Genomic DNA, 22441 nt, shown 5'->3' on the forward strand with positions numbered 1-22441 from the left:
TTCAACTTGGCGGTCCACCTCGGGCCACCAATAAGATTCTCTGACCCTTGCCTTGGTGAGACTACACCCAAGGTGCCCCTCATGTGCAAGGTTTATTATCTTTTCTCGAATCATCAATGGGGGTATCAACCTGTCCCCACGAAAAAGCTCCCCCTGCACAATGTTTAACTCATCTCAGACATTCCAATAACCTTTGGCCGAATCTGGAACATCTTTCAAAAGAGGCCAACCATTTACAGTGAAATCCATAACTGTTGCTCTGGCTTGGTCACTCACAAAACAATGTTTCCATTCAACTTCATTTAGAGCCGATTCTTTCACCCAGGAAATACTCTGGCACTCAGGATCACCTAACACATACTTATGTAAAGGTGATCTTGAAAGGAAATCAGCTGGAATATTCTTAAGACCAGGCAAATATTCTACACAGTAAGTATACTCCATGAGACCTTCAATCCACCTCTTGATTCTCGGAGTAGTGCACTCAACATTTCGACAAGAAAACATCTGTACGAGGGTTTGTGGTCAGACCTGACAATAAAAGGCAGACCCCACAAATAAAATCTAAAATGCTTCATGGCCCATGAACAGGCCAGAGCCTCACGCTCTATCACCGAATAACGCTCTTCAGCACCCTTCAGTGACCGAGAAGCAAAGCCAATGACTTTCTCAGTGCCATCAACCATTTGGGAAAGAACGGCCCCCAACCCACAAACACTTGCATTAGTGGTCAAAATCATCTTTTTGTGCACATCAAAATGTCCCAAAGTTGGCATTTTTGCAATTTCAGATTTCACTTTTTCAAAAGCATTAGCACATTCTTGATCCTAATTAAAAACAGCACCCTTCTTTAAAAGTAATCTGATGGGTTGCATAACACTTGCGAAATTGAAAATAAACTTAGAATAGTATTCAGACAAACCAATAAAAGATTTCACTTGGTCTTTGTTTGAAGGAGGCGGAGCCTGCAATATGGCCTCCGCCAAATCAACTTTAGGACTGATTCCCTCCCCAGAAATGGAATGCCCAAGATACGATACTGAGTTCACCCGGAATTTGCATTTTTCACGTTTCAGAGTTAACCGCTAAGGCGCTCGACCTCGGACCTGGGGATCTGGGTTCGAGTCTCGGTAACGACGCCAAAAAAACCTCCTGTGATTCTGGGCAAATCACTTAATCTCCCTGTGCCTAAAAAAAAAAATGAAAGTGTGTCCTCATGTAACGTATTTGGTGCTATGTAATGCGCTCTGATACCTGATTCGGTTCGGGTCTAGTTCGCGCTATATAAAACTCTGCAAAAAAAAACCAAAAAAAAAAAACATATTTCTCCAACCTAGACAAAACTTCAAATAAAACTCCATCATGCTTACCCTTGTCACTTCCATGCACCAGAATGTCATCCTGGAAAAACAGTACAGAATCAATTCCTGACAAAACATTTTTCATTACCCTTTGGAAACAAGCAGCTGCACTCGCCAGGCCGAAAGGCATTCTAATAAATCTTTAAGCTCCTACAGGGGTTACAAAAGAGGTTAAATGTCTTGAGTCTTCATGAAGCATAATTTGGTGATACGCTGCCGACAAATCCATCACACTAAACATACTTGCCCCTCCTAACTTTGACAAGATCTCATTGATATTCGGTAAGGGTTGTCTATCTACCCAGATTGAACCATTCAAGCTTCTTAAGTCCACACACATCCTAATTTTGCTTCCTTTATCCTTAGGTGCCAAAAAAATGGGCGCGAGCCACTCTGAGGACTCTATCACCTCAATTACCTCTAACTTCAGCAGTCTGTCAATTTCTTCCTGAAGTGGTTTCAACATAAGGTTTGGTACCTTCCTTACCTTGTGCACAACAGGTTTTGCATTGTCCTTTAAAATTATTTTATGTTTGAAACCACTCAAAAGACCAGGTTTGTCAGTAAAAACTCCTGCAAATCTCTCTACAATATCTTGAACATCACTCTGTGGAGAAACTAACATGACTTGTTCAGGTGCATTTGGATTTAAAACAATCCCAAGGTTCCTTTGGTGACGCCAACCAAGAAGATTATCCCCCCGCTTAGCAACATAAACCTTGCCCACTGTTTCCCTGTCTTTAAACAAAATAGTCTGAACAGAATAACCAATTAGATCAATCTTTTGACCACCATACCCAACCGGATTTACGTCAGTTGCTAAAAGCTTAATTTTGTCAGACCCAAATGTTGAGAACCAAAACTTGTCGCTGATTAAGGTAAATAAAGAGCCTGAATCAGCTAAAACAGGAACAATCTAATTTCCTTTACATATATCACATTTCGGCATTGTCACAGTATCAGAGTCTATAAACTTCACGTCATTCACAATATCAAGAGGTGTGTCAGTGATGCAATGAACTGCATGTTGAACACACTCTTCTTCCTCATCCACAAAGTTCACTCTGTTATTTCTGCACATCGGAGCATAGTGGCCTTTTTTCCCCACAGTTCCTGCAAACTGTACTTTTCACAAAACAATTTGGAAAATTTGGCCCGTGATTTTGGCTTCCACATCTGGGACATTTAAACTTTCCATCTCTATTACAATTAAAATTAGCTTTCGCTTTGTCAGGTTTAGAAAACGTCTTATCTTGCTTCACATTTGTTTTGCTGACAGATGCAACATGCATTTCAGGTTGAAAAATCTCTTGGGTCTCATTGTTGATGTTTGAAACAGGGTCAGACTAACTTGGGCCTTTCCGTATTTCTTTGACCCAATTAGAAGTATGTTCAAAACTCTCAGCTATGGTGATGGCTTCTTTCAAATTCTGATTTTTCGATAATAACTTTTCCTGAATTTTTTGGTCATTAGTACAACGGACAAGTTGATCACCAATGAGAGAGTCAGTCAGCTGCTCAAATTCACATGTTTGAGCAAGTGATTTAAGTGCTGCTTCATAATTGCCGACTCTCTCACCCTTTCCTTGGATACGCATGCAAAACGTATGTCTTTCCATAACCACATTAATGCGTGCACCAAAATGTCTCTGTAAAAGAAGAACACTCATCTCATAAACATCATTATGTTCTCCTGCCCCTCTGCCTATAGGTATAGGATCTAGACTGTCATAAATATTTCTTCCCTCAATGCCAAGATTATTTAATAAAACTGCTTGTTTCCTGACAGCAGAGAACTTTTCACCACCAATAACATGTGCCCCCCCAGGTAATTTGTATATGGCAGGACCGCCTTGTTGCCTGTCCTCCTTAACACAGCTCGTCCCTGAATCAAATGAGCAAAAGCCCACAAAGCTTGAAGTGCTGTGCACAACTCCTTCCAGTTGGAACTGCAACTTACTTCACTCTTGGAAAATTCACCTTGAGCCAGTTAGTCCACCTTTCTAGGCCACTGGCATGTGTTGTTACTATAAATACCCTCCCCCCACCCCCCCACACACCATTTCGACTTCCAATAACCACAGGCTAATTTTCCCAGATGTGGGGCAAAACTGGCACAATATCCACAAATTGCCTGCTGGATTCCAGTACTTCAGGAAATGGCACAATAACAATTTAATATGCAGGCTCCACCATGACACCACAACTGTATCAGCTGCCAAAAGCCCCTGCACCCAAAGTAATGTTTCTACTTGGGCCCAGTCCCTTTCCAATAAAGCTATTGGGTGGGACTGCCTTGAGGACGTTTGATTCAGAGGAAGGAATACACTTTCTAAATCTGCCCTGAATCTTGCTGCGATAAATATTTGGTCTTGAGATGGAATGAGATCTGACTTGTCGAACTGAACATGAAACTGAACTGCTGCAATGTTTGGCATACAATGTCTGTCTTTCTGAGCCTTAAAGAAAGAAGGAGAGATTAGAATATCATCCAGACCAGGAAACGAATTAAATTCCTTTTACCTGTAATAAAGCTGCTAAAAGAGCTAATACCTTAGAGAAGGTTCATGTAGCAGAAGGCAATCCGAATGAAAAGACTATGGGCCAGATGTAGGAGAGCAAATACCGGTCGGTAACGGCCGAATTCTGCCGTTACCGACCGGTATTTGTGTTTTCAGATGTAAGGGCCATTATTTTACAGAATCGGTAAATTTACCGATTTGGTAAATTTACCGATTCTGTCTGTAAAATACCGAATCAGTATTTTTACCGATTCGGTAAATCCAAATGTAGGTGACACTCCTGAGAGTGCCACAGGCCCTTAAGAGTCAGTATTTTACCACACAATCCTATTGTGTGGTAAAATACCGAATCCAGGTGTGCATGCACATCTGTGCATGCACACTGTGCAATGTGACACACAGACATGCCCTTAGGGCATGTATGTGTGCCACATGTCACACATGCCTTTACTTGGGGTGCTAGAGGGTGTCAAAGTGACACCCCCCGCACCCTTGCAACATTCGGTATTTACCGATTCGGTATTTCCCATTGATTCCTATGGGCTTCACAGCCCATAGGAATCAATGGGAAATACCGATTCGGTATTTACCGAAACGGTAAATACAGAATGTTACCGATTCGGTAATTCAAATATAAAAATTACCTACATCTCCCTCCTTCATATTTACCGATTCATAAATATCGAATCGGTAAAATTCTGTATTTATCAGTCGGTAAATTGAAGTTACCTACATCTGGCCCTTGTTCTGATAGATGTCATTGTTCATCACAGACAATGTTGAAACATTTGACACCTAATTTATTGGTATATGCAGGTCTGAGTCTTGTAATTCTATAGTTGCCATAAAATCCCCTGGTTTGATTAGCCTGAAAAACCATTCATAAAATGACATTGAAATTCATGTCGCTAGAACAGAAAAGACTGTGTTCTTCCTTGTGCTGCCTTTCTTCTTCAGACATTTTTCAGAAGATATTCCAGCTGAGGTTCAAATAATTTGCAAAATGATTGATTTTTGTTTTTTAACGGTACCCAGTTTGAACGGTCTCAATCGTGTGTCTGCGAGCTGATATTATAGCACCTGTTGATGTAGCTGCTGCACATAAATAATTAAACTTGGTGTCCACTAAAAATCTGGCCTTCGTTTCAAAGTTCCTAATAACTCAGTGCAGTCTTTTTACTTTTTCTTCACATGCTTTAGAACATGAAACTCTTTTTGTCATGCATGAGAGGTATATGTAGCATGAGATGCTATTCTAAAATCAAAGTTCGAAACTGCCTTGGCTCTTTTTCATGTCCCTTTGACCTTTCTTTCTGTTGCATCTTGAGGGACAGCATCATCAGAGAATACTAAATTCAAGGACATGCTGGCCAGACCTGAATTAACTTCAAACTGTCTGCGGAAATTCAGTATCAAACCGCCAAATATATATCTTTAGCAAAGCCTCTGCCTTTTGCGACCCTTGAACCAGCTTTCCTTTCCGGGAGTCAGTGTCAACCTCTTTAGCCACATCGGTGTCGTCGGGTACCATCCTAGGGGTTCAACAGCCTCCTGAGATTGCATTTCTTCTTCTGCCAGTCTGTCCTGCAACTGATCACGTAAAAAATAAATGCCTCTGGCGCCCCCAGGCGATGGCAATCGGGAGTGTTAGCTCTTCTTTGTACATGTTTTGACTTCCATTACATTGCAACAAGCATTCAAGAGAGCTTCAGAAAGTTGGCTGTTGCCATCTGAAATATTACTGCCCGGTTCTTGGAGATTTATCTCACCTATTACGAGATTCTCCAAAGCACTGGGATGCATGTGGTTTTACCTCACACCTGGGGGGCTGTGCTCATATCCAATTAACGAGTCCTGGCAGTAACCTCATCTCTGCCAGAGCACAAGACCAGGTCACCTGCGAGCGGTACCGCAGACCACCGACCTGCTCAGCAGTGCTGATAAAGAAATATAATAACCTTAGGTTTTAAAAAAATATAACAAATTACTTTAATCTAGATGCGGCTGGAAAAGTAATAATTCTCCCAAATGTCTGCACCTCTGGCGCCCTTTAACGCAATGTGTTTATCAGATTTTTTCATAAGCTGGATGCCCTAGTTTTAGACTTAAATTGTAACTATAAGCTACCTATCTCAGCATTTAAGCGTATAGTACTTCAATTATTAAGATTTAGTTGGTATTATAATGACAGGGCGATTTATTTCTGGGTAGAGATTGTTCTAGCTTTCACAGTTTTGACAGTACCCAGAGTTATAAAACATTTTTTATATATCTGGGCATGGCCATGTTTGATTTGCATTTGGTAATCCAAGATTAATCCAAGACATTACATTTAAAACACTTGCTATCTTCTTACGACCCTGGAAAGAAATGAAAAAATTATTGACCCACCCTGTTTTACACAATACCAGTCTACCATAGTGACATCAGGACCAGCTGCCTATTTTTTCATGATGCGTTTTGTGTTCCATGACCGGTCATTTAGGTAAGTGATTTTTAGATAGTTAAGTCATTTAACGTAATTCGACTCGAATGATACATTTGTAACCTTTCCTGTTTACAGTTCTACAAATTTACAGTTGCTCGAGTCAGTAATCACCACCTTGCAAAGAAATATTATCCAGCGTAAGTGTATAATTGTTCTAAATCTCTTATTGGATTGGTCCCCGTTATTATTGTTCTTGTCCCATTTCCTGCATTTGTTTTGCAGCTCAAAGTTGATAATGTTTTCTGTGATATCCCCACTTGTCTGAAATAGCTAAGTGGCTGCACATAACACGTATTTACACTTTTTTCTGGTTTTCAGTTTAGCACAATTTTTCTAATAATCCCACCGCTAGAATTGCCACGGTTAGGCCAAAATTTGGCAGTAATTTGAAGCAGCTGCGCACTTTAAGTATTATTCAGAGTGATACAACTATAATAATTACTATAATATACATGGTTTGAGAATGCGAAGAAGTATTTTCAATTATAACATGTTTGAATGACATCCAATGATTCTCTGGGCAAGAACTGAACTTGTATTGCTTTCTGTTTTACGCCAGCTTGTAGGTGCCAATGGAGTCCTAAATGTAGATGGGAAACTACGCCTACAATTATATTACCCACCTTCACGAACCAGGACCCATCAGAGTGGTGTGGATGTGTTTGAGTGGTGGCTTAAGTATCCAAGAATTCGTTACCCATCAACTTTGTATGTAACAGTTAAAGGCTTAAAACTACCAGATCAAGTAAGTAGAATTGGAATTTTTTCCTGGCAAGCAGGACGTTTTAAACTTAAATAATCAATACTTTTTGACGCTTATGATTGTTAATTTGAAAAATGTATCAGTAATTCCATTTAGCTCTTCGGGTAGTTAAACTGTTCAGTGTGGATTGTTATTGCATTTTTGGTAATGGGATTAATCCTCCGCCCAGCCCATACTTGAGAACCATGTGAAATGAAAACAATGTCACATAGTAGCTTCTTCTGGGAACTTGTGAATACTTCTGCACAGAATGAGGTCAGAGATAAAGGCGAGGCCGCCTTATCTGTTAACTCTTAAACATACGACAACAGAGGTTAGATTCAAACATAATCACTGTTCTAGATCACTGTGAAATCATACAGTTGTCTTCCTTTTTCTAAGAATTTTTAACTTGTTTTGGTGGGTAAACCCTCCTAATACCTTTATAGGTGTTGCACATGTATAAGTGTTCCTGGTTTGCGAAGTGTAAATCACAGTAAGGTCCCATATCTGTGTTTGGCCTCTATGCATTGTGTGGCTTTTCCTGCAGGCATTTTCCCCCTCTTTCAGCCCTCACCTCTCTTTGTCGATCACTGAGGCTGTCTCTGTAGTTGGGTCAAGGGTTTAAGGGAGCCTTCCAGTCACCATATTTAGCAGATGCTCTTGTTATCTCTTTGGGACTTGTTCCTAAGCTATTGTCCCCCAGATGCATCAAGCATCCATTTTGCTATTCCTTATTAGCGAAAAATAAGGAATCGCTAATAAGGAAAAGCAAAATGGAATGCAAGAAGAAATCACTTCAAAAATAGCGATTTCTTAAAATTCCTTAATTGCGATTCGCAAATTGCGAGTCGCAATTAAGGAATACCTCCCCATTCATTCCTATGGGCCTAGAGGGCCATAGGAATGAATGGGAAGAATTTTCAAATTGCGAATCGCAATTAGTGAATCACAAAATGAGAATGCGATTTCGAAAAGGTGCAGGGGTGTTCAAAGGACACCCTGTTGCACCCCTGAAATTGACCTGTGCACATATGTTGCGCAACATGAAACTTTGAAAAATGCACTTTAGTGCATTTTTCACAGTTTTTTGCAAATTACCATGAAGTTGTACTTCATGGTAATTCGCGTGCCCTATTAGCGAAATTGCTATTTTTTAAACTTTAATGCATTTCATTTAAGAAATCTTAATTTGAGATTCCTTAAATGCAAGTAATCGCAATTTAGCGAATTCTCAATTTGCGATTTTTGCATTTGGGATGATGCATCCCAAATGCAAAAATACCGGTCGCAAAGGGGCAGATTCTGAGAATCTGCCCCTTTGCGACCAGATTTTCCTTTGATGCATTCTGGGCCTAGGTTCTCAAAGAACAGTTATTTTGCTAAACTTCGTGGTTTTGTCACCTCCTCAATGAAACGAGAGAGAGACCAGAACTTGAGTGTGTGCCCTGGTCATCTCCTTCCACCTCTGGAATAATGTTGCTTTATTTGCCCTTAATCCTCTCCTAAGCCGATTGAAGAGCCCCCAGTACTCTGCACTGGACAGCTTATTGCTACCGTGCACCACTGTGACTGTTGGGAAATAGATGTGAAACTAATATATTACTTGTGCTTGTCTGCATTGTTCTCTACTTAGCCCTTTGTTTCCTTCCCTACTCGTGTTTATTATGTACCAAGTTGGTTAACAACTACTTTTGTTAGATTGGCTTCAATGGCAGATCACTGCCTCAGTTAAAATGTATGTTGATACATTTTCGCTGTACTGCTTCTAAAGTGGTTTTGCTTTGGATATCATCTTACAAATTCCTTTGACATTTAGGGGCTCATTAGGATGGCGGACGGAAGAGCCACCGCGGCCCTGGAGTAGGCGGAAAAAGCCTTTTCCGTGTCCGCCTGCCGCGGATACTCCGTCCGCCATATCAGGATAGGAAAACGTGTCAAATTTCCGTCCGCGACGGAATAGCACGCTCCGCCGCCGAACTACACACGAGACCGTGGCGGACGGAACACATCCGGATGCCCCGCCGTACGTACTGACGTCGAAGACCGTCCCCCAAATCAAGATGGCGGAAAATACACATAAAACCGCAGCGGAAAAACAACCTGTCTGAACACGGCGGAATCCCCACTGCGAAGACAGGTGACATAGCAGAGATACCCACCGCAAGCTGACCAACACCATGGACCCAGCGCTACACGCTTTCCCGATGCTCTTCGCGATCCACCACGTCCTAGTCATGGCCCACCATGGACGACGACGCAGGTAAGGCACAAACCATTGGCCGTCTGCAGGGGAATACCAGTAAGGGACGTGACGTAGGGAGGGGGAGTGTCATGTTACCGAAACCACTGATGAGAAGCAAATACAAATACACATTAGTAGTACGCAAGCAGGAATGACAACGACAGACCACGAGACCTGATAGACTACCTTTATTGTACAAAATAGGGGTTAAATCACAGTGTATGCGTGAGCATGGGCAAAGTGGGCACCACAGCAGCTACATCATTGGCAGTCAACGAGAGGGCAGTATGCAGTATCAGAGCATCAACAGGGCATAGTAGAGTACAGAGCAGGTACATCATAGGCAGGTAACGAGAGGGCAGTATGCAGTATCAGAGCATCAACAGGGCATTGTGCAGTACAGAGCAGGTACATCATTGGCAGCACATGAGAGGGCAGAATGCAGTATCAGAGCATCAACAGGGCATTGTAGAGTACAGAGCAGGTACATCAGAGGCAGCACGTGAGAGGGGCTAAGTGCATCAACAGTCCATTGCACAGAGCAGGCCCATCAGAGGCAGCACGTGAGAGGGGCTAAGTGCATCAACAGTCCATTGCACAGAGCAGGCCCATCAGAGGCAGCACGTGAGAGGGGCTAAGTGCATCAACAGTCCATTGCACAGAACAGGCCCATCAGAGGCAGCACGTGAGAGGGGCTAAGTGCATCAACAGTCCATTGCACAGAGCAGGCCCATCAGAGGCAGCACGTGAGAGGGGCTAAGTGCATCAACAGTCCATTGCACAGAACAGGCCCATCAGAGGCAGCACGTGAGAGGGGCTAAGTGCATCAACAGTCCATTGCACAGAGCAGGCCCATCAGAGGCAGCACGTGAGAGGGGCAGTATGCAGTATCAGAGCATCAACAGGGCATAGTAGAGTACAGAGCAGGTACATCATAGGCAGGTAACGAGAGGGCAGTATGCAGTATCAGAGCATCAACAGGGCATTGTGCAGTACAGAGCAGGTACATCATTGGCAGCACATGAGAGGGCAGAATGCAGTATCAGAGCATCAACAGGGCATTGTAGAGTACAGAGCAGGTACATCAGAGGCAGCACGTGAGAGGGGCTAAGTGCATCAACAGTCCATTGCACAGAGCAGGCCCATCAGAGGCAGCACGTGAGAGGGGCTAAGTGCATCAACAGTCCATTGCACAGAGCAGGCCCATCAGAGGCAGCACGTGAGAGGGGCTAAGTGCATCAACAGTCCATTGCACAGAACAGGCCCATCAGAGGCAGCACGTGAGAGGGGCTAAGTGCATCAACAGTCCATTGCACAGAGCAGGCCCATCAGAGGCAGCACGTGAGAGGGGCTAAGTGCATCAACAGTCCATTGCACAGAACAGGCCCATCAGAGGCAGCACGTGAGAGGGGCTAAGTGCATCAACAGTCCATTGCACAGAGCAGGCCCATCAGAGGCAGCACGTGAGAGGGGCAGTATGCAGTATCAGAGCATCAACAGGGCATAGTAGAGTACAGAGCAGGTACATCATAGGCAGGTAACGAGAGGGCAGTATGCAGTATCAGAGCATCAACAGGGCATTGTGCAGTACAGAGCAGGTACATCAGAGGCAGCACAACTACGTGTCCCTACCAAACCGTCACAGGGACCACAAGAGTGCCACACAGTTCTCAATGGACACACCATGTGAACTAACATTTGAGTGAAGTGTACAGCACCTCACATCACAGAATCAGGGGGACTGCGTGAACTACCTGCCTCGGACACACTGGCAGCACCAGCAACAGGAGTGTGAGACACAGCCACAGCCCGAGTGACACACACATGGGCCACGGACCCAGACACACTGGCAGCACCAGCAACAGGAGTGTGAGACACAGCCACAGCCCGAGTGACACACACATGGGCCACGGACCCAGACACACTGGCAGCACCAGCAACAGGAGTGTGAGACACAGCCACAGCCCGAGTGACACACACATGGGCCACGGACCCAGACACACTGGCAGCACCAGCAACAGGAGTGTGAGACACAGCCACAGCCCGAGTGACACACACATGGGCCACGGACCCAGACACACTGGCAGCACCAGCAACAGGAGTGTGAGACACAGCCACAGATGTAGTCACTGACACGTGAGCCACTGACCCAGACAGACTGCCAGCACCAGAAACAGGAGTGTGCAACACAGACACAGATCTCCTAACTGACACGTGAGCCATAGACCCACATACCCTGCCAGGATCTGCAACAGGAGAGGGCACAACTGACACTGTGCCACCATCTGATACATGAGAGTCAACTGCACCAGCGCCACTGGGACTACTGAAATGATGAGCCACAGGGCTGTATGGGCCAGGAGGCAGGGTGGGCCTGGGAGCTGGGGATAGCTCACCTAGAGCCAAATCGGGGTTGGCAGGTGTCAATGGTGTGTGTCTGCGTTTCTTAGGGAGGTGTGAGTGCACCCTGGACAGGACAGGACTGCCAAGTGGTGGGGACTCCAAAGAATCACCACCCAGCATAGGTGGAGCAACTGCTGCCGGGGATCTTGTTTCGGGGGACGTGCTGGAGCCTGCCTGCCGTTTGCTCTGTGCCTGCCGCCTGGACTCGGAATGATGTGTAATGGGGGATGCAACAACAGGGGACACCCTCCTCTGCTTCTGACTGGCCTGGATGGGAGTGGAGGTATGGGGGGACTCCGCCGCGGAGACATCAGTTTGGCGTTTAGTAGAAAACATCAGCCTCAGTGATGTATGCCTGTCCTTGATAGCGCCATTGTCCATGCGAGATGCCTTGTCCGTAGGATGTGCCTTATCCTTAGGTGGAGTGTTGTCTCTGGATGTAGCCTGTGCCCTGCTCGCCGCCCTGTTCCTGCCAGCAGACTTGTCGTCTGTGGTGCACCTGTCTCCAGCAGACACCTGCTCTCTGTGTGTGTCCCTGCCCTTGGGAGTGGTCCTATCCACTGCTGTGGGCCTGCTCTTGGGAGTCTCCCTGCTCTTAGTAGGTGCCTTAGTCTTCTCACTGTCCTTGGGAGTGTCCCTTACCTCTGCTGTGGGCCTGCTCTTGGGAGTCTCCCTGCTCTTAGTAGGTGCCTTAGTCTTCTCACTGTCCTTGGGAGTGTCCCTTACCTCTGCTGTGGGCCTGCTCTTGGGAGTCTCCCTGCTCTTAGTAGGTGCCTTAGTCTTCTCACTGTCCTTGGGAGTGTCCCTTACCTCTGCTGTGGGCCTGCTCTTGGGAGTCTCCCTGCTCTTAGTAGGTGCCTTAGTCTTCTCACTGTCCTTGGGAGTGTCCCTTACCTCTGCTGTGGGCCTGCTCTTGGGAGTCTCCCTGCTCTTAGTAGGTGCTTTAGTCTTCTGACTGGCCTTGTCCAAGGAACAGTCCATGGACATGTGAGTATCCCTTGCCTTGGGAGTACCTTTCGTGTTGAATGCCTGTGTAGCTCCGGAAGGCATGTCCCCCAACAACACTTGTGGATCCTGTGTGTGTACTCCAGTGCATCTGACGTCGTCTACGTGAACAGAGTTAGCTGATCTAGGGGATGGGGTCTGTGCCCTGCGTGCCCTGACGTGCTGTCTGACGCTGCTTCTAGTGCAATAACCTGTATTTGAGTCCTGCTCAGAATAATCACTACCCCCTGAGACATCCAGCGGTGTAGATGGTGAAACAGAAGTAGCACCCTGTTCGTTCGACTGTACTATTGCAGACGACACACTGCTTGCCAATGACTGCACTGTCCTGTGTAGACCTGCAAGATCGCCATGCATCCCTTCCATGAATGCCACCACCTGCCCCAACTTCCTATCATGGTCCTGGAAAGCATTTGTCATATTGGTCTGCCCCACACACAGCTGTCGCAGCAGATCAACGGCCTCAGCACACAGTGCATTTTGGCTCACCGTGGCAGGGGCAGCGGTGCCTGCACCGAACGCCACTCTGCTCCCCCTACTCCTCCGGCCACGAACAGTACATGGTGCAGTTGGCGGAAGTGTGGGCCCTGTGTGCTGTCTTACGACAGAAGGTGATGAGTGCCCACTCCCAGTCTGTGTCAACAGTGCAGGCTCACCACGAGTGTCCGACGAGGAGGACGATGGTGTCTCCACATGCGAGTCCTCAGGGACGGTCCTGTCCCCCTCTCCGGCGCTGGCCTCCTCCGTGTCAGTCTGCGTGTGTGCGAAGTCTGAGCCGGACTCATTTCCTCGGCTACTCTCCACCGTCTGTGGCTGAGTGTCCTCTGTCAAAGCTGAAATGCACAGAAAAGATGTGTGAGTCATGGGCACACTCACGTACAGAAGGAACAGGATAGCCAAATCACATAGCAGACAAAGGTTTAGGAGCCCTCATCCTGCACATGGCCCACCCCTACCAGTCATCCTCACATTTTCTGCCATGGGGCCATGGACCACTAGGGGATGTGCTTTTACACTCAACTACTAAGCAAGTGGCGTGTCAACATGGCGGACCTGGATGTCAAATGAGTACCACCCAATGGGACCAAAATGGCTTCACAGGCATACATACGCAACACGGAACTCAATAGTGTGTCTGTGCACCAATACATGCATAGCACTCACAAGTTTCCTACACAGACAGTATGCTCACCGCTAGTTTGCTGTTGATCGGCACTCAGACGTTCGGCCAGTTCAGGATGCGTCACTGCAATGATACGGTGCATGAGAGGGGTCATGGAGCGTCGGGACAGACGGGGCGTCCTTGGAATCAGGCCCAGTGTTACTTCCGCTACATTCTTGCTCAGCCTGGAAATGTCGTCCCAGCGTTTGTGGCAGTGTGTATGTCGTCTGTTGCACACCCCCAATGCCCGTACTTCCCGTGCTATGCTCCTCCACAGGTCCTTGCGAAGGTGCAGCTTGACCTACCATGATGGGAGACAAAAGGGTGTAAGTCAGTGGACAGGTGGCCTGTCACACACATAGGGGCAAGACGTTACTGTCAGCAGCCATGCACAATCAGGAACATATGTCTAGCCCACACTACACAGCTAAGATAGAAATAGGCCTGATCATTTGGCCCCCTCATGCACACCAACATGTCCCACACTGCACTTACCACCCGTCCCGGTGCGCCGTAGAGGCGTCCATAGTTGCGGAGTACACCGTCCACGAGGACATCAAGCTCCGCGGCGGTGAAGGGTCGAGACCGGATCTCTTTGCCTCTCGACATGGCAAGATCACGGAGTATGGCACTAGAGCAGCAGTCGGTGGTCAGCTCAGCAGCAGCAGCAGGTCGAGGTGATGGCACTAGAGCAGCAGTCGGTGGTCAGCTCAGCAGCAGCAGCAGGTCGAGGTGATGGTCACAGGCAGCAATGGTCCCCAGGGTAGGAAGTTTCATTTTGGCCAAGACACATATATAGGGCCCTCAGCACGTGTCAGTGGCATACGTCGCCAGCAATTGGTCAGCCCTGGAAGCGTGATCGTGAAATGGGCCAATGACTGGCCCTGTTGTTGCGGTGCACAGCTTCCGCTACTTGCGATTGGCCGTATGCGGCCAGCGTCCCTCTTCCCATTGGCTGCATGTGCAGGGACCGTCACGGGCCCACATCGGCAACCGCACGTGCAAGCCTCAGGCACGGATGCTTCAGTTGCAACAATGTACTATCACTGGCGCCTCCATGGCGGTGCACGTACACAGCGGGGGAGGTGCAGGCCTATACACCCTGTAGATGTACTCAATGGACATGCCAGTTCATGACCCCCCTTACAGTCACCTTGCATCATCCACCGTACACCGGCCGGAGCGGCCGGCCCTTCCACTACCGCCGTGCCAGGCCCTGCCCAGGACCGCCGTGCCGGCCATGCCAACCACCGCCATTGCACGGCCCTTCCACTACCGCCGTGCCAGGCCCTGCCCAGGACCGCCGTGCCGGCCATGGCAACCACCGCCATTGCACGGCCCTTCCACTACCGCCGTGCCAGGCCCTGCCCAGGACCGCCGTGCCGGCCATGGCAACCACCGCCATTGCACGGCCCTTCCACTACCGCCGTGCCAGGCCCTGCCCAGGACCGCCGTGCCGGCCATGGCAACAACCGCCATTGCACGGCCCTTCCACTACCGCCGTGCCAGGCCCTGCCCAGGACCGCCGTGCCGGCCATGGCAACAACCGCCATAGCACGGCCCTTCCACTACCGGCGTTCCCTGGCGGTCCGTGCAATGGCGGTTGTTGCCATGGCCGGCACGGCGGTCCTGGGCAGGGCCTGGCACGGCGGTAGTGGAAGGGCCGTGCAATGGCGGTTGTTGCCATGGCCGGCACGGCGGTCCTGGGCAGGGCCTGGCACGGCGGTAGTGGAAGGGCCGGCCGCTCCGGCCGGTGTACGGTGGATGATGCAAGGTGACTGTAAGGGGGGTCATGAACTGGCATGTCCATTGAGTACATCTACAGGGTGTATAGGCCTGCACCTCCCCCGCTGTGTACGTGCACCGCCATGGAGGCGCCAGTGATACAACATTGTTGCAAATCGACCATCCGTCCCGGATCCTTGCACATGCACTTGCCGGTGTGTGGGCGTGACGGTCTGTGCACGTGCAGAAAATGTGAATGTCGAAGGCGGCCCGCGTATGCCCAGACGTAAACAGCGGATGCAGTGCACCGCCATGGCGTGGTCAATGTTAGCATCTTAGCCGATGATGCACCTTGTACCATTGTCTGCAGCTGCCTGCTCACGGTTGTGTGCGTGATTGCGTGGCTACACATGTCATGCTCCATCCCATGTGTGTCCATACCATGGGCATCGGTGAGCCACAAGTGTCCATCACGTGTGCATGTCCACATCGGGTAGTACCCTACACAATTTTGTCGTACCTCACATGTACACAGTAGATCCCGTATGTATGGGCACCTGTGAATCAGTTGTCAGTGAGTGGTATGTGTCAGATGATGACTATGGTGGGGGTTCTGTTGTGTACTGTACATGTGTGTTGCCTATTGTGTCCCCATGCATGTGATGTCTGTATGCCCACCATTCCTGGTGTTGCCATTGGTGCATCATGATATGGGGGGGTGGGGGGGTGTTTAATTTAGTATGTGTGCATGTACTTACATGTGTGCATGTGATGTTGGGCCTACACATGTGGGTCATGTCACATGTCTGGTTGGCAGTGATGTTGAGGTGAGACAGTGTGCATTGCACATGTTGCTAAACATCATGTTGCTAGTGGATGCACATTGTTGCCACGTCGATCCATGTTGTCCTGACAATCAGAGGAGTCACACATATGACAAGCATACACTGGATACTACATGTTGGTAGAGGGCGTTGACATGTGATTGAGGTGCACACACATGCGTTGTATGTGATTTGACTTCCATTCCATCTACTCCCACACAGGAGGGCTCCAAATGTCCATCGCCCATACACTGTGCTGGAGGATATGGTGGACGAGGAGGTGATCCGGAAATTCAGGCTGGATCGCCGTCGATTGTTGGAACTTGTGACCCTATTGTCTCCTCACCTGCAGCCGCGAAGAAACTATCCAGGTTCCATGACACCCACGCAAAAGGTGATGGCGGCACTCCATTTCTTTGCAACAGGCACATTCCAGTACACAGTTGGAGATGCCGGGGGAATGTCACAGGCCATGTTCAGCACGGTACTCCGGGATGTACTGACAGCCATGATGCTGTACAAGCATGACTATATACATTTCCCTCAGGCGGCGGACTTGGCAGCGGTCAAAGCTGACTTCTATGCCCTGGGTCGTATACCACACGTTGTGGGTTCCATTGATGGCACGCATATCGCTCTCATTGCACCACGGGCACGTGAGCAGGTGTATAGGAATCGGAAACACTTCCATTCCCTGAACGTGCAGGTGGTGTGCCAGGCCGACAACATCATCTCACATGTGTGTGCAAGATTCCCTGGCTCTGCACATGACGCCCACATCATGCGGAGCAGCATGGTCCCCCAACTGATGGCTAATCTGCGTCCGGCACAAGCGTGGCTTGTTGGTGAGTATGCTGTGGTGACAGGAGTGATATCTGTGTGGCATGGTGTGCCCCACAATGCAGGTTGTGATGTTTCTCTCTCTCTCTCTTCCACCAACACAGGCGACTCGGCGTACCCAAACAGGCCTTGGCTGCTCAGTCCCTTACGCAATCCCACTACAGCTGGAGAAATGAGATACAATGATGCCCATGGTAGGACACGTCGAGTGGTAGAACGGACATTTGGCCTGCTGAAGTCTAGGTTTCGGTGCCTGGATAAGACTGGAGGGGCCCTGCCTTACTCACCAGGCAAAGTATGCAAGATCGTGATAGCGTGCTGCATGCTTCACAACCTGGCTGTGCGCTATAACATTGAACTGCTCTTGGACCCTGATGAACTGCAAGTTCCTCGCCCTCCCGACCCAGCCATGTCAACTGATGAGGATAGTGGTGAGGAGGAAGGTGTGGACCAGAGGCGCCAGATCATTGATCGCTACTTCCCTTGATTGTGAGTGTGCTCCTCTTGTGCTGCTTGGGTATGCCCTGTGAATGTGTGCTGGTGTTGTGGCATAGTGGTGTGCTTCATCTCTGTGTTCTGCTATGTGATGCATGCATGTGTGTGTGTGTGCTAAATTGTGGCCAATGCACGTCTCCATGATGTGTGTCGTCTCATCCATTACTGTTGTGATGCGTGTGGGTTGTTATATGTTGCACTGCAGTGTGTTCTGATGAGTGTGATCATGTTTCCTGACGTGTCTTTGCGGTTTCTATTTTCCCTAGGTCACTCCCGCAGCGCCATGATTCTGTACCAGTTGGATACCTGTACCTAGTAACATCTGTTTCTGATGCATTCATGTGAATAAACATGGAGGCAACACATGATTGAGTGAGTAAGTGGCTTTTATTTACAAATTGTGCATGGGTGTAGGTGCATATTTACAAATGAGTGAAGGGGTGGGGGAGTGAGAGTAGAAGGTTATGGCAGATGAAAATTCCGTGCGGACACCACATAGGGTGGTGTCTGCCTAGTACAGCAGGCCTGTGGCAGGTGGGACCGGATAGTTGCCAGGGTGAATGGCATGCGCAGGTACTGGTACAGTCATTTTCTGTTCCTCTTGGAGCGTGTGGCAGCTGCTTCCACACTGCTGTCGCCCACTTCCTGCCTCGGACGGCCCCTCCGTCTTTGTGCCGGTACGGAGTCAGCTGGTTGCGCTGGGGCATCGGGTACCACATCCGCCGCAGGTGGCGGTGGCGGTGGCGTTGTTTGTGGCCTGATTGTCCTGGTGAAGATGTCCACTAGTTGGCCAAGCCGCCTCTCAATGGCCCCCAACATTGCAGTGTTATCTACAAAGTCCTGGTGGGCCCGGTCTGCCTGTGCCTGACCACGTTGGTAGCTCACCTCCACCCTGCCCAGTGCCTCCAATGACTGTTGCACTGGATTGGGTGTGTTGGTATCCTCCCGTCTTCTTTGGCGTATGCTCCTGCCTGCCGGATCTGGACTTGCATCTCTGCCTTGCCTCACACTCTCCCTGCGTGGCTGGCATGGCGCTGGCACGGCGTTGGCCGTTGGGTTGGGCAGGGTGGCAGGGGCAGGAGTGGTGGTAGTAGTAGTGGTGGTGGTGGAGGTGGTGCTGGTGGTGGCTGTGCAGGTCACAGTGGCCGGTGTTGTCACAATGGCAGAGGCCGTAGTTGTTGGTGCAGGGGTGACCTGGGAGCCAGATGGCCCTGGCTGGCTGCTTGTGCCGGGATCATCCTCTGCCCCGGAGGTGGCTGGCCAATCGTCCCCTGAGACGTCTGTGATTGGCGAGTCTGGAGGGCGGGTGTTGCTTCCAGCTGTCAGATTAGGATGACCTGCAAAACAAAAATGTGAGGATGAGTAATGTGGACTTGACAGGTTGTTTTCACTTTTTTTGCCGATTCTGTCTGCACTGGTACTCACCCCACCCACCACCACCACCGCCATCCCTATGGACATGGGGGCCTGTTGGGAGTTGTAGTTCCATCCCCTCACACCCACCACCACCGCCATCCCTATGGACATGGGGGCCTGTTGGGAGTTGTAGTTCCATCCCCTCACACCCACCACCACCGCCATCCCTATGGACATGGGGGCCTGTTGGGAGTTGTAGTTCCATCCCCTCACACCCACCACCACCACCACCACCGCCATCCCTATGGACATGGGGGCCTGTTGGGAGTTGTAGTTCCGTCCCCTCACACCCACCACCACCGCCATCCCTATGGACATGGGGGCCTGTTGGGAGTTGTAGTTCCATCCCCTCACACCCACCACCACCGCCATCCCTATGGACATGGGGGCCTGTTGGAGTGATTTCGACGTTGGTGAGTATGTGGACTGCATGCATGGGTTGGGGTCTGGGAGATGTGTCTTCACAGTTGTGTGAGGCACACCATGTAGTAGTGCTCGTGGTGCTTGGTTTGTACTTACCAGCCTCTTCTCCCTCAGGAAGTCCATCAAGGCTCTCAGGGTGGATGATGGTCATCACCTTGTCCTCCCACTCGGTGTAGGGTAAGGGCTCCGGAGGGGTTCCACCGCCGGTGTGATTAGCCCGGAGATGGTTCTTGGCTCGTATGGCTTTGACTCGGGTCTTTAGATCGTGCCACCGCCTCTGGATGTCCTGCTTCGTCCTCGGGACGCTCCCGGAGGCATTCACCCTGGTGACTATCCGGTCCCACATGCTGTTTCTCCTGGCTATGCTGGTCTGCTGCACTAGGGCCCCGAATAAGTGGGGTTCCACACGGATGATCTCATCTACCATAACCTTCAACTCGGTGTCAGTGAATTTGGGGTTTTTTTTTGGTGCCATGGTGTGTGGTGCTCGGGGTGTGGGTTTGCGTGGATGGGGAGGTGCAGGTGTGTGGTGTGTAAGAATGGTGTGGTGGAAGTTTGTGTGGTGGGTGTGTTTGGGTGTGGGTTGTGTGAATGCTATTTCTCTTTGGTCTCAGTTCAGTGGTGTGTCCTGCTAGCAGCTATGCTGTGATGCAGAGGAGTTGTGGAGTGGGTGGGAGTTCTTTTATGGTGTGTGTCTAGACCGTGTCTGAATGGGTATTGGCAGTCAGGTGCTAGGTGGGAGTGTTGCCAGGTGTGGATTGTGTGGTGCTTGGCGGTGGATCATTGTGTGTTGTGATTGGTTTGGATGTTTGCGGTGGGTGGGCGTTTTTTTTCGTGTGTTTGGTGATTAACTTCCGTGCCAATGTATGGCATTGGTTTGACAGTAGGGATGTTGTTTGTGTTGTCGTTCCGCTGTGGTGCACGGATTCTCGGTGCATTTGTACCGCTGCGGACGTGGATGGCGGTGACTACCGGGGTACTTGCGGAGTTATCCTAATAGCGGACACGGACATTGCGCAGGTATCGCGGGGGTGGTGGATGTATTCGCGGTCATGTGCGTACGCGGCGGTCGGTGTTTTTACTGTTCCGTCCGCCTGCCGCGGACTCAGGTGTACTCCGACCGCCGCGGACGGGGATTGGTGTGCTCCGTACGCCGCGGTCGGCGTTTTTTGCATGTTTTATCCTAATTGCTGTTGCGGATTTTCCGCGGACAGGTCCGGAGTATCTAGCCACCTTCCGCGGCGGACGGTACACGTTTCCGTCCGCCATCCTAATCGACCCCTTAGTTTCTTACTGGAACATGACTGAAACCCGATCCCACTCCATTGTTAGATTGTGCTGTTCCTTTGGAGTAGCGTATGTTGAGAAGTGATCGACCTTCTCAAATGGGAGGCAAATCAGTGGAGATATATCTATATGCAAAGGTGTGAAAATGTAATTTTCATGTACTCTGGTGTATTTAGCTGTTTGTTTCTCCTTTTTGCTCAGTTTTATTTCCATATGTTATTGTACTTCACCTGTTAAGTCCATCCATCCAAACAACATTTTAATTTTTCTCCTGGACTATTAAGTTGTTCTGTAAACATCTCTTTCTGGGCTGTTGTTTTCCTCATTGGAGTTACCAGTCTGACCAGCTGGTTTTATTCTTAAATTAATTTTTAATCAAGTTTCGCTTTATTAAGTAGGTAAATGTTACATATCATGACCTCTAGATTTAAACACTACCAAACCGTCTTTGATTACTCTGTTCAACTCCTTTTCGGTTGATTGGTCCTTTACGTTCCATCTGCCTATGCGGGAGAACATTTTCGAGTTCCAGTTGAAAAAACGTTTTACTTTCCTTTTCTTCCATAGCTGATCTCTTGGAAACGGCTATGTTTGAACTTTTCTTGTCCCCTTTTGTTGAATTCATTGAATTCTATTTAACTAATCGCCCAGAGGATTAATATTGGGAATTAACCTAGGTACTTTTAAAATTTGACATATTCCTACAAATAAATGTCACCTTTATTACAAGTTTGAGGTATGAGAGTAGATAAATTACTATTTGCCACTTTGGCCTGTTTTCGTGATATTCTTATGCTTTCAATGAATTACACAATCTGTGTTATTATTAAAAAAAGAAAAAGCTTAATTGTGCATATTGTAAATTTTCTCGAGAAAAATAGCTCCCAGGTTTAACTTGAGAGCATTTTTATGTAAATCTTTGTCAGTAACAAACACCAATAATTGGAACTTTGGTGCCATTAATGTACTCTGTTGTTAAAATACAGAATTTAAATCTAGGTATTTCTGCAAGTATTTTTCCACTGCCTAAGCTACCCTTTGGTTTTCTGATAAACTAAGCTGTAGTTTACCTTAACAATATGTAGTTATTTAGCTGAATATCCTCCTTGAAGCTGCTTTGTTGAAAGTAATACCTGAAGTAATTTCTCTCATGTGTAAGTATTGGTAAAATTCTTTGTCTCAGGGTGTGTTTTCCTTTGCTCTTAAAAGTGACTTAAGTACTTAAGTTAATCCTCGTTTTTTTTTTTTTAAACTATGGCTGGTCAAAAAATTAAATAAAACATATGCTGTAACAATGTATAACAGATATATTAGACTTTTATAATTAATCCATGGCAATACCCAACTAGTACTGATCAAGTGAGAAAAGATAACTCGATCTTTTTTTAGGTCGACAGGGTTTGAGACATTTTTGATTTTTCAAATACACTATCTGAGATGCCCAAATTTGCCTGAAACTTCCATTTTGCCGTCCTTTTCCACATAATAACATGCTAATAAAGG

At 48.1% G+C, this 22441-nt stretch overlaps 1 protein-coding gene across 4 annotated transcripts in view; it reads left to right on the forward strand.

The window, feature by feature from the left end:
• The window catches only part of AHI1 (Abelson helper integration site 1), an 862008-nt gene that overhangs the window by 221687 nt on the left and 617880 nt on the right, over positions 1 to 22441 (forward strand). For all 4 annotated transcript variants that reach the window (XM_078649231.1, XM_078649230.1, XM_078649229.1 and 1 more), the window contains exon 9: positions 6931 to 7116. In XM_078649231.1, the coding sequence (XP_078505357.1) occupies positions 6931 to 7116 (186 nt within the window). The remainder of the gene's footprint in view (positions 1 to 6930; positions 7117 to 22441) is intronic.

This window comes from Lissotriton helveticus, chromosome 6 (assembly GCF_964261635.1).
Source record: "Lissotriton helveticus chromosome 6, aLisHel1.1, whole genome shotgun sequence".
Taxonomy (NCBI): Eukaryota; Metazoa; Chordata; class Amphibia; order Caudata; family Salamandridae; genus Lissotriton; species Lissotriton helveticus.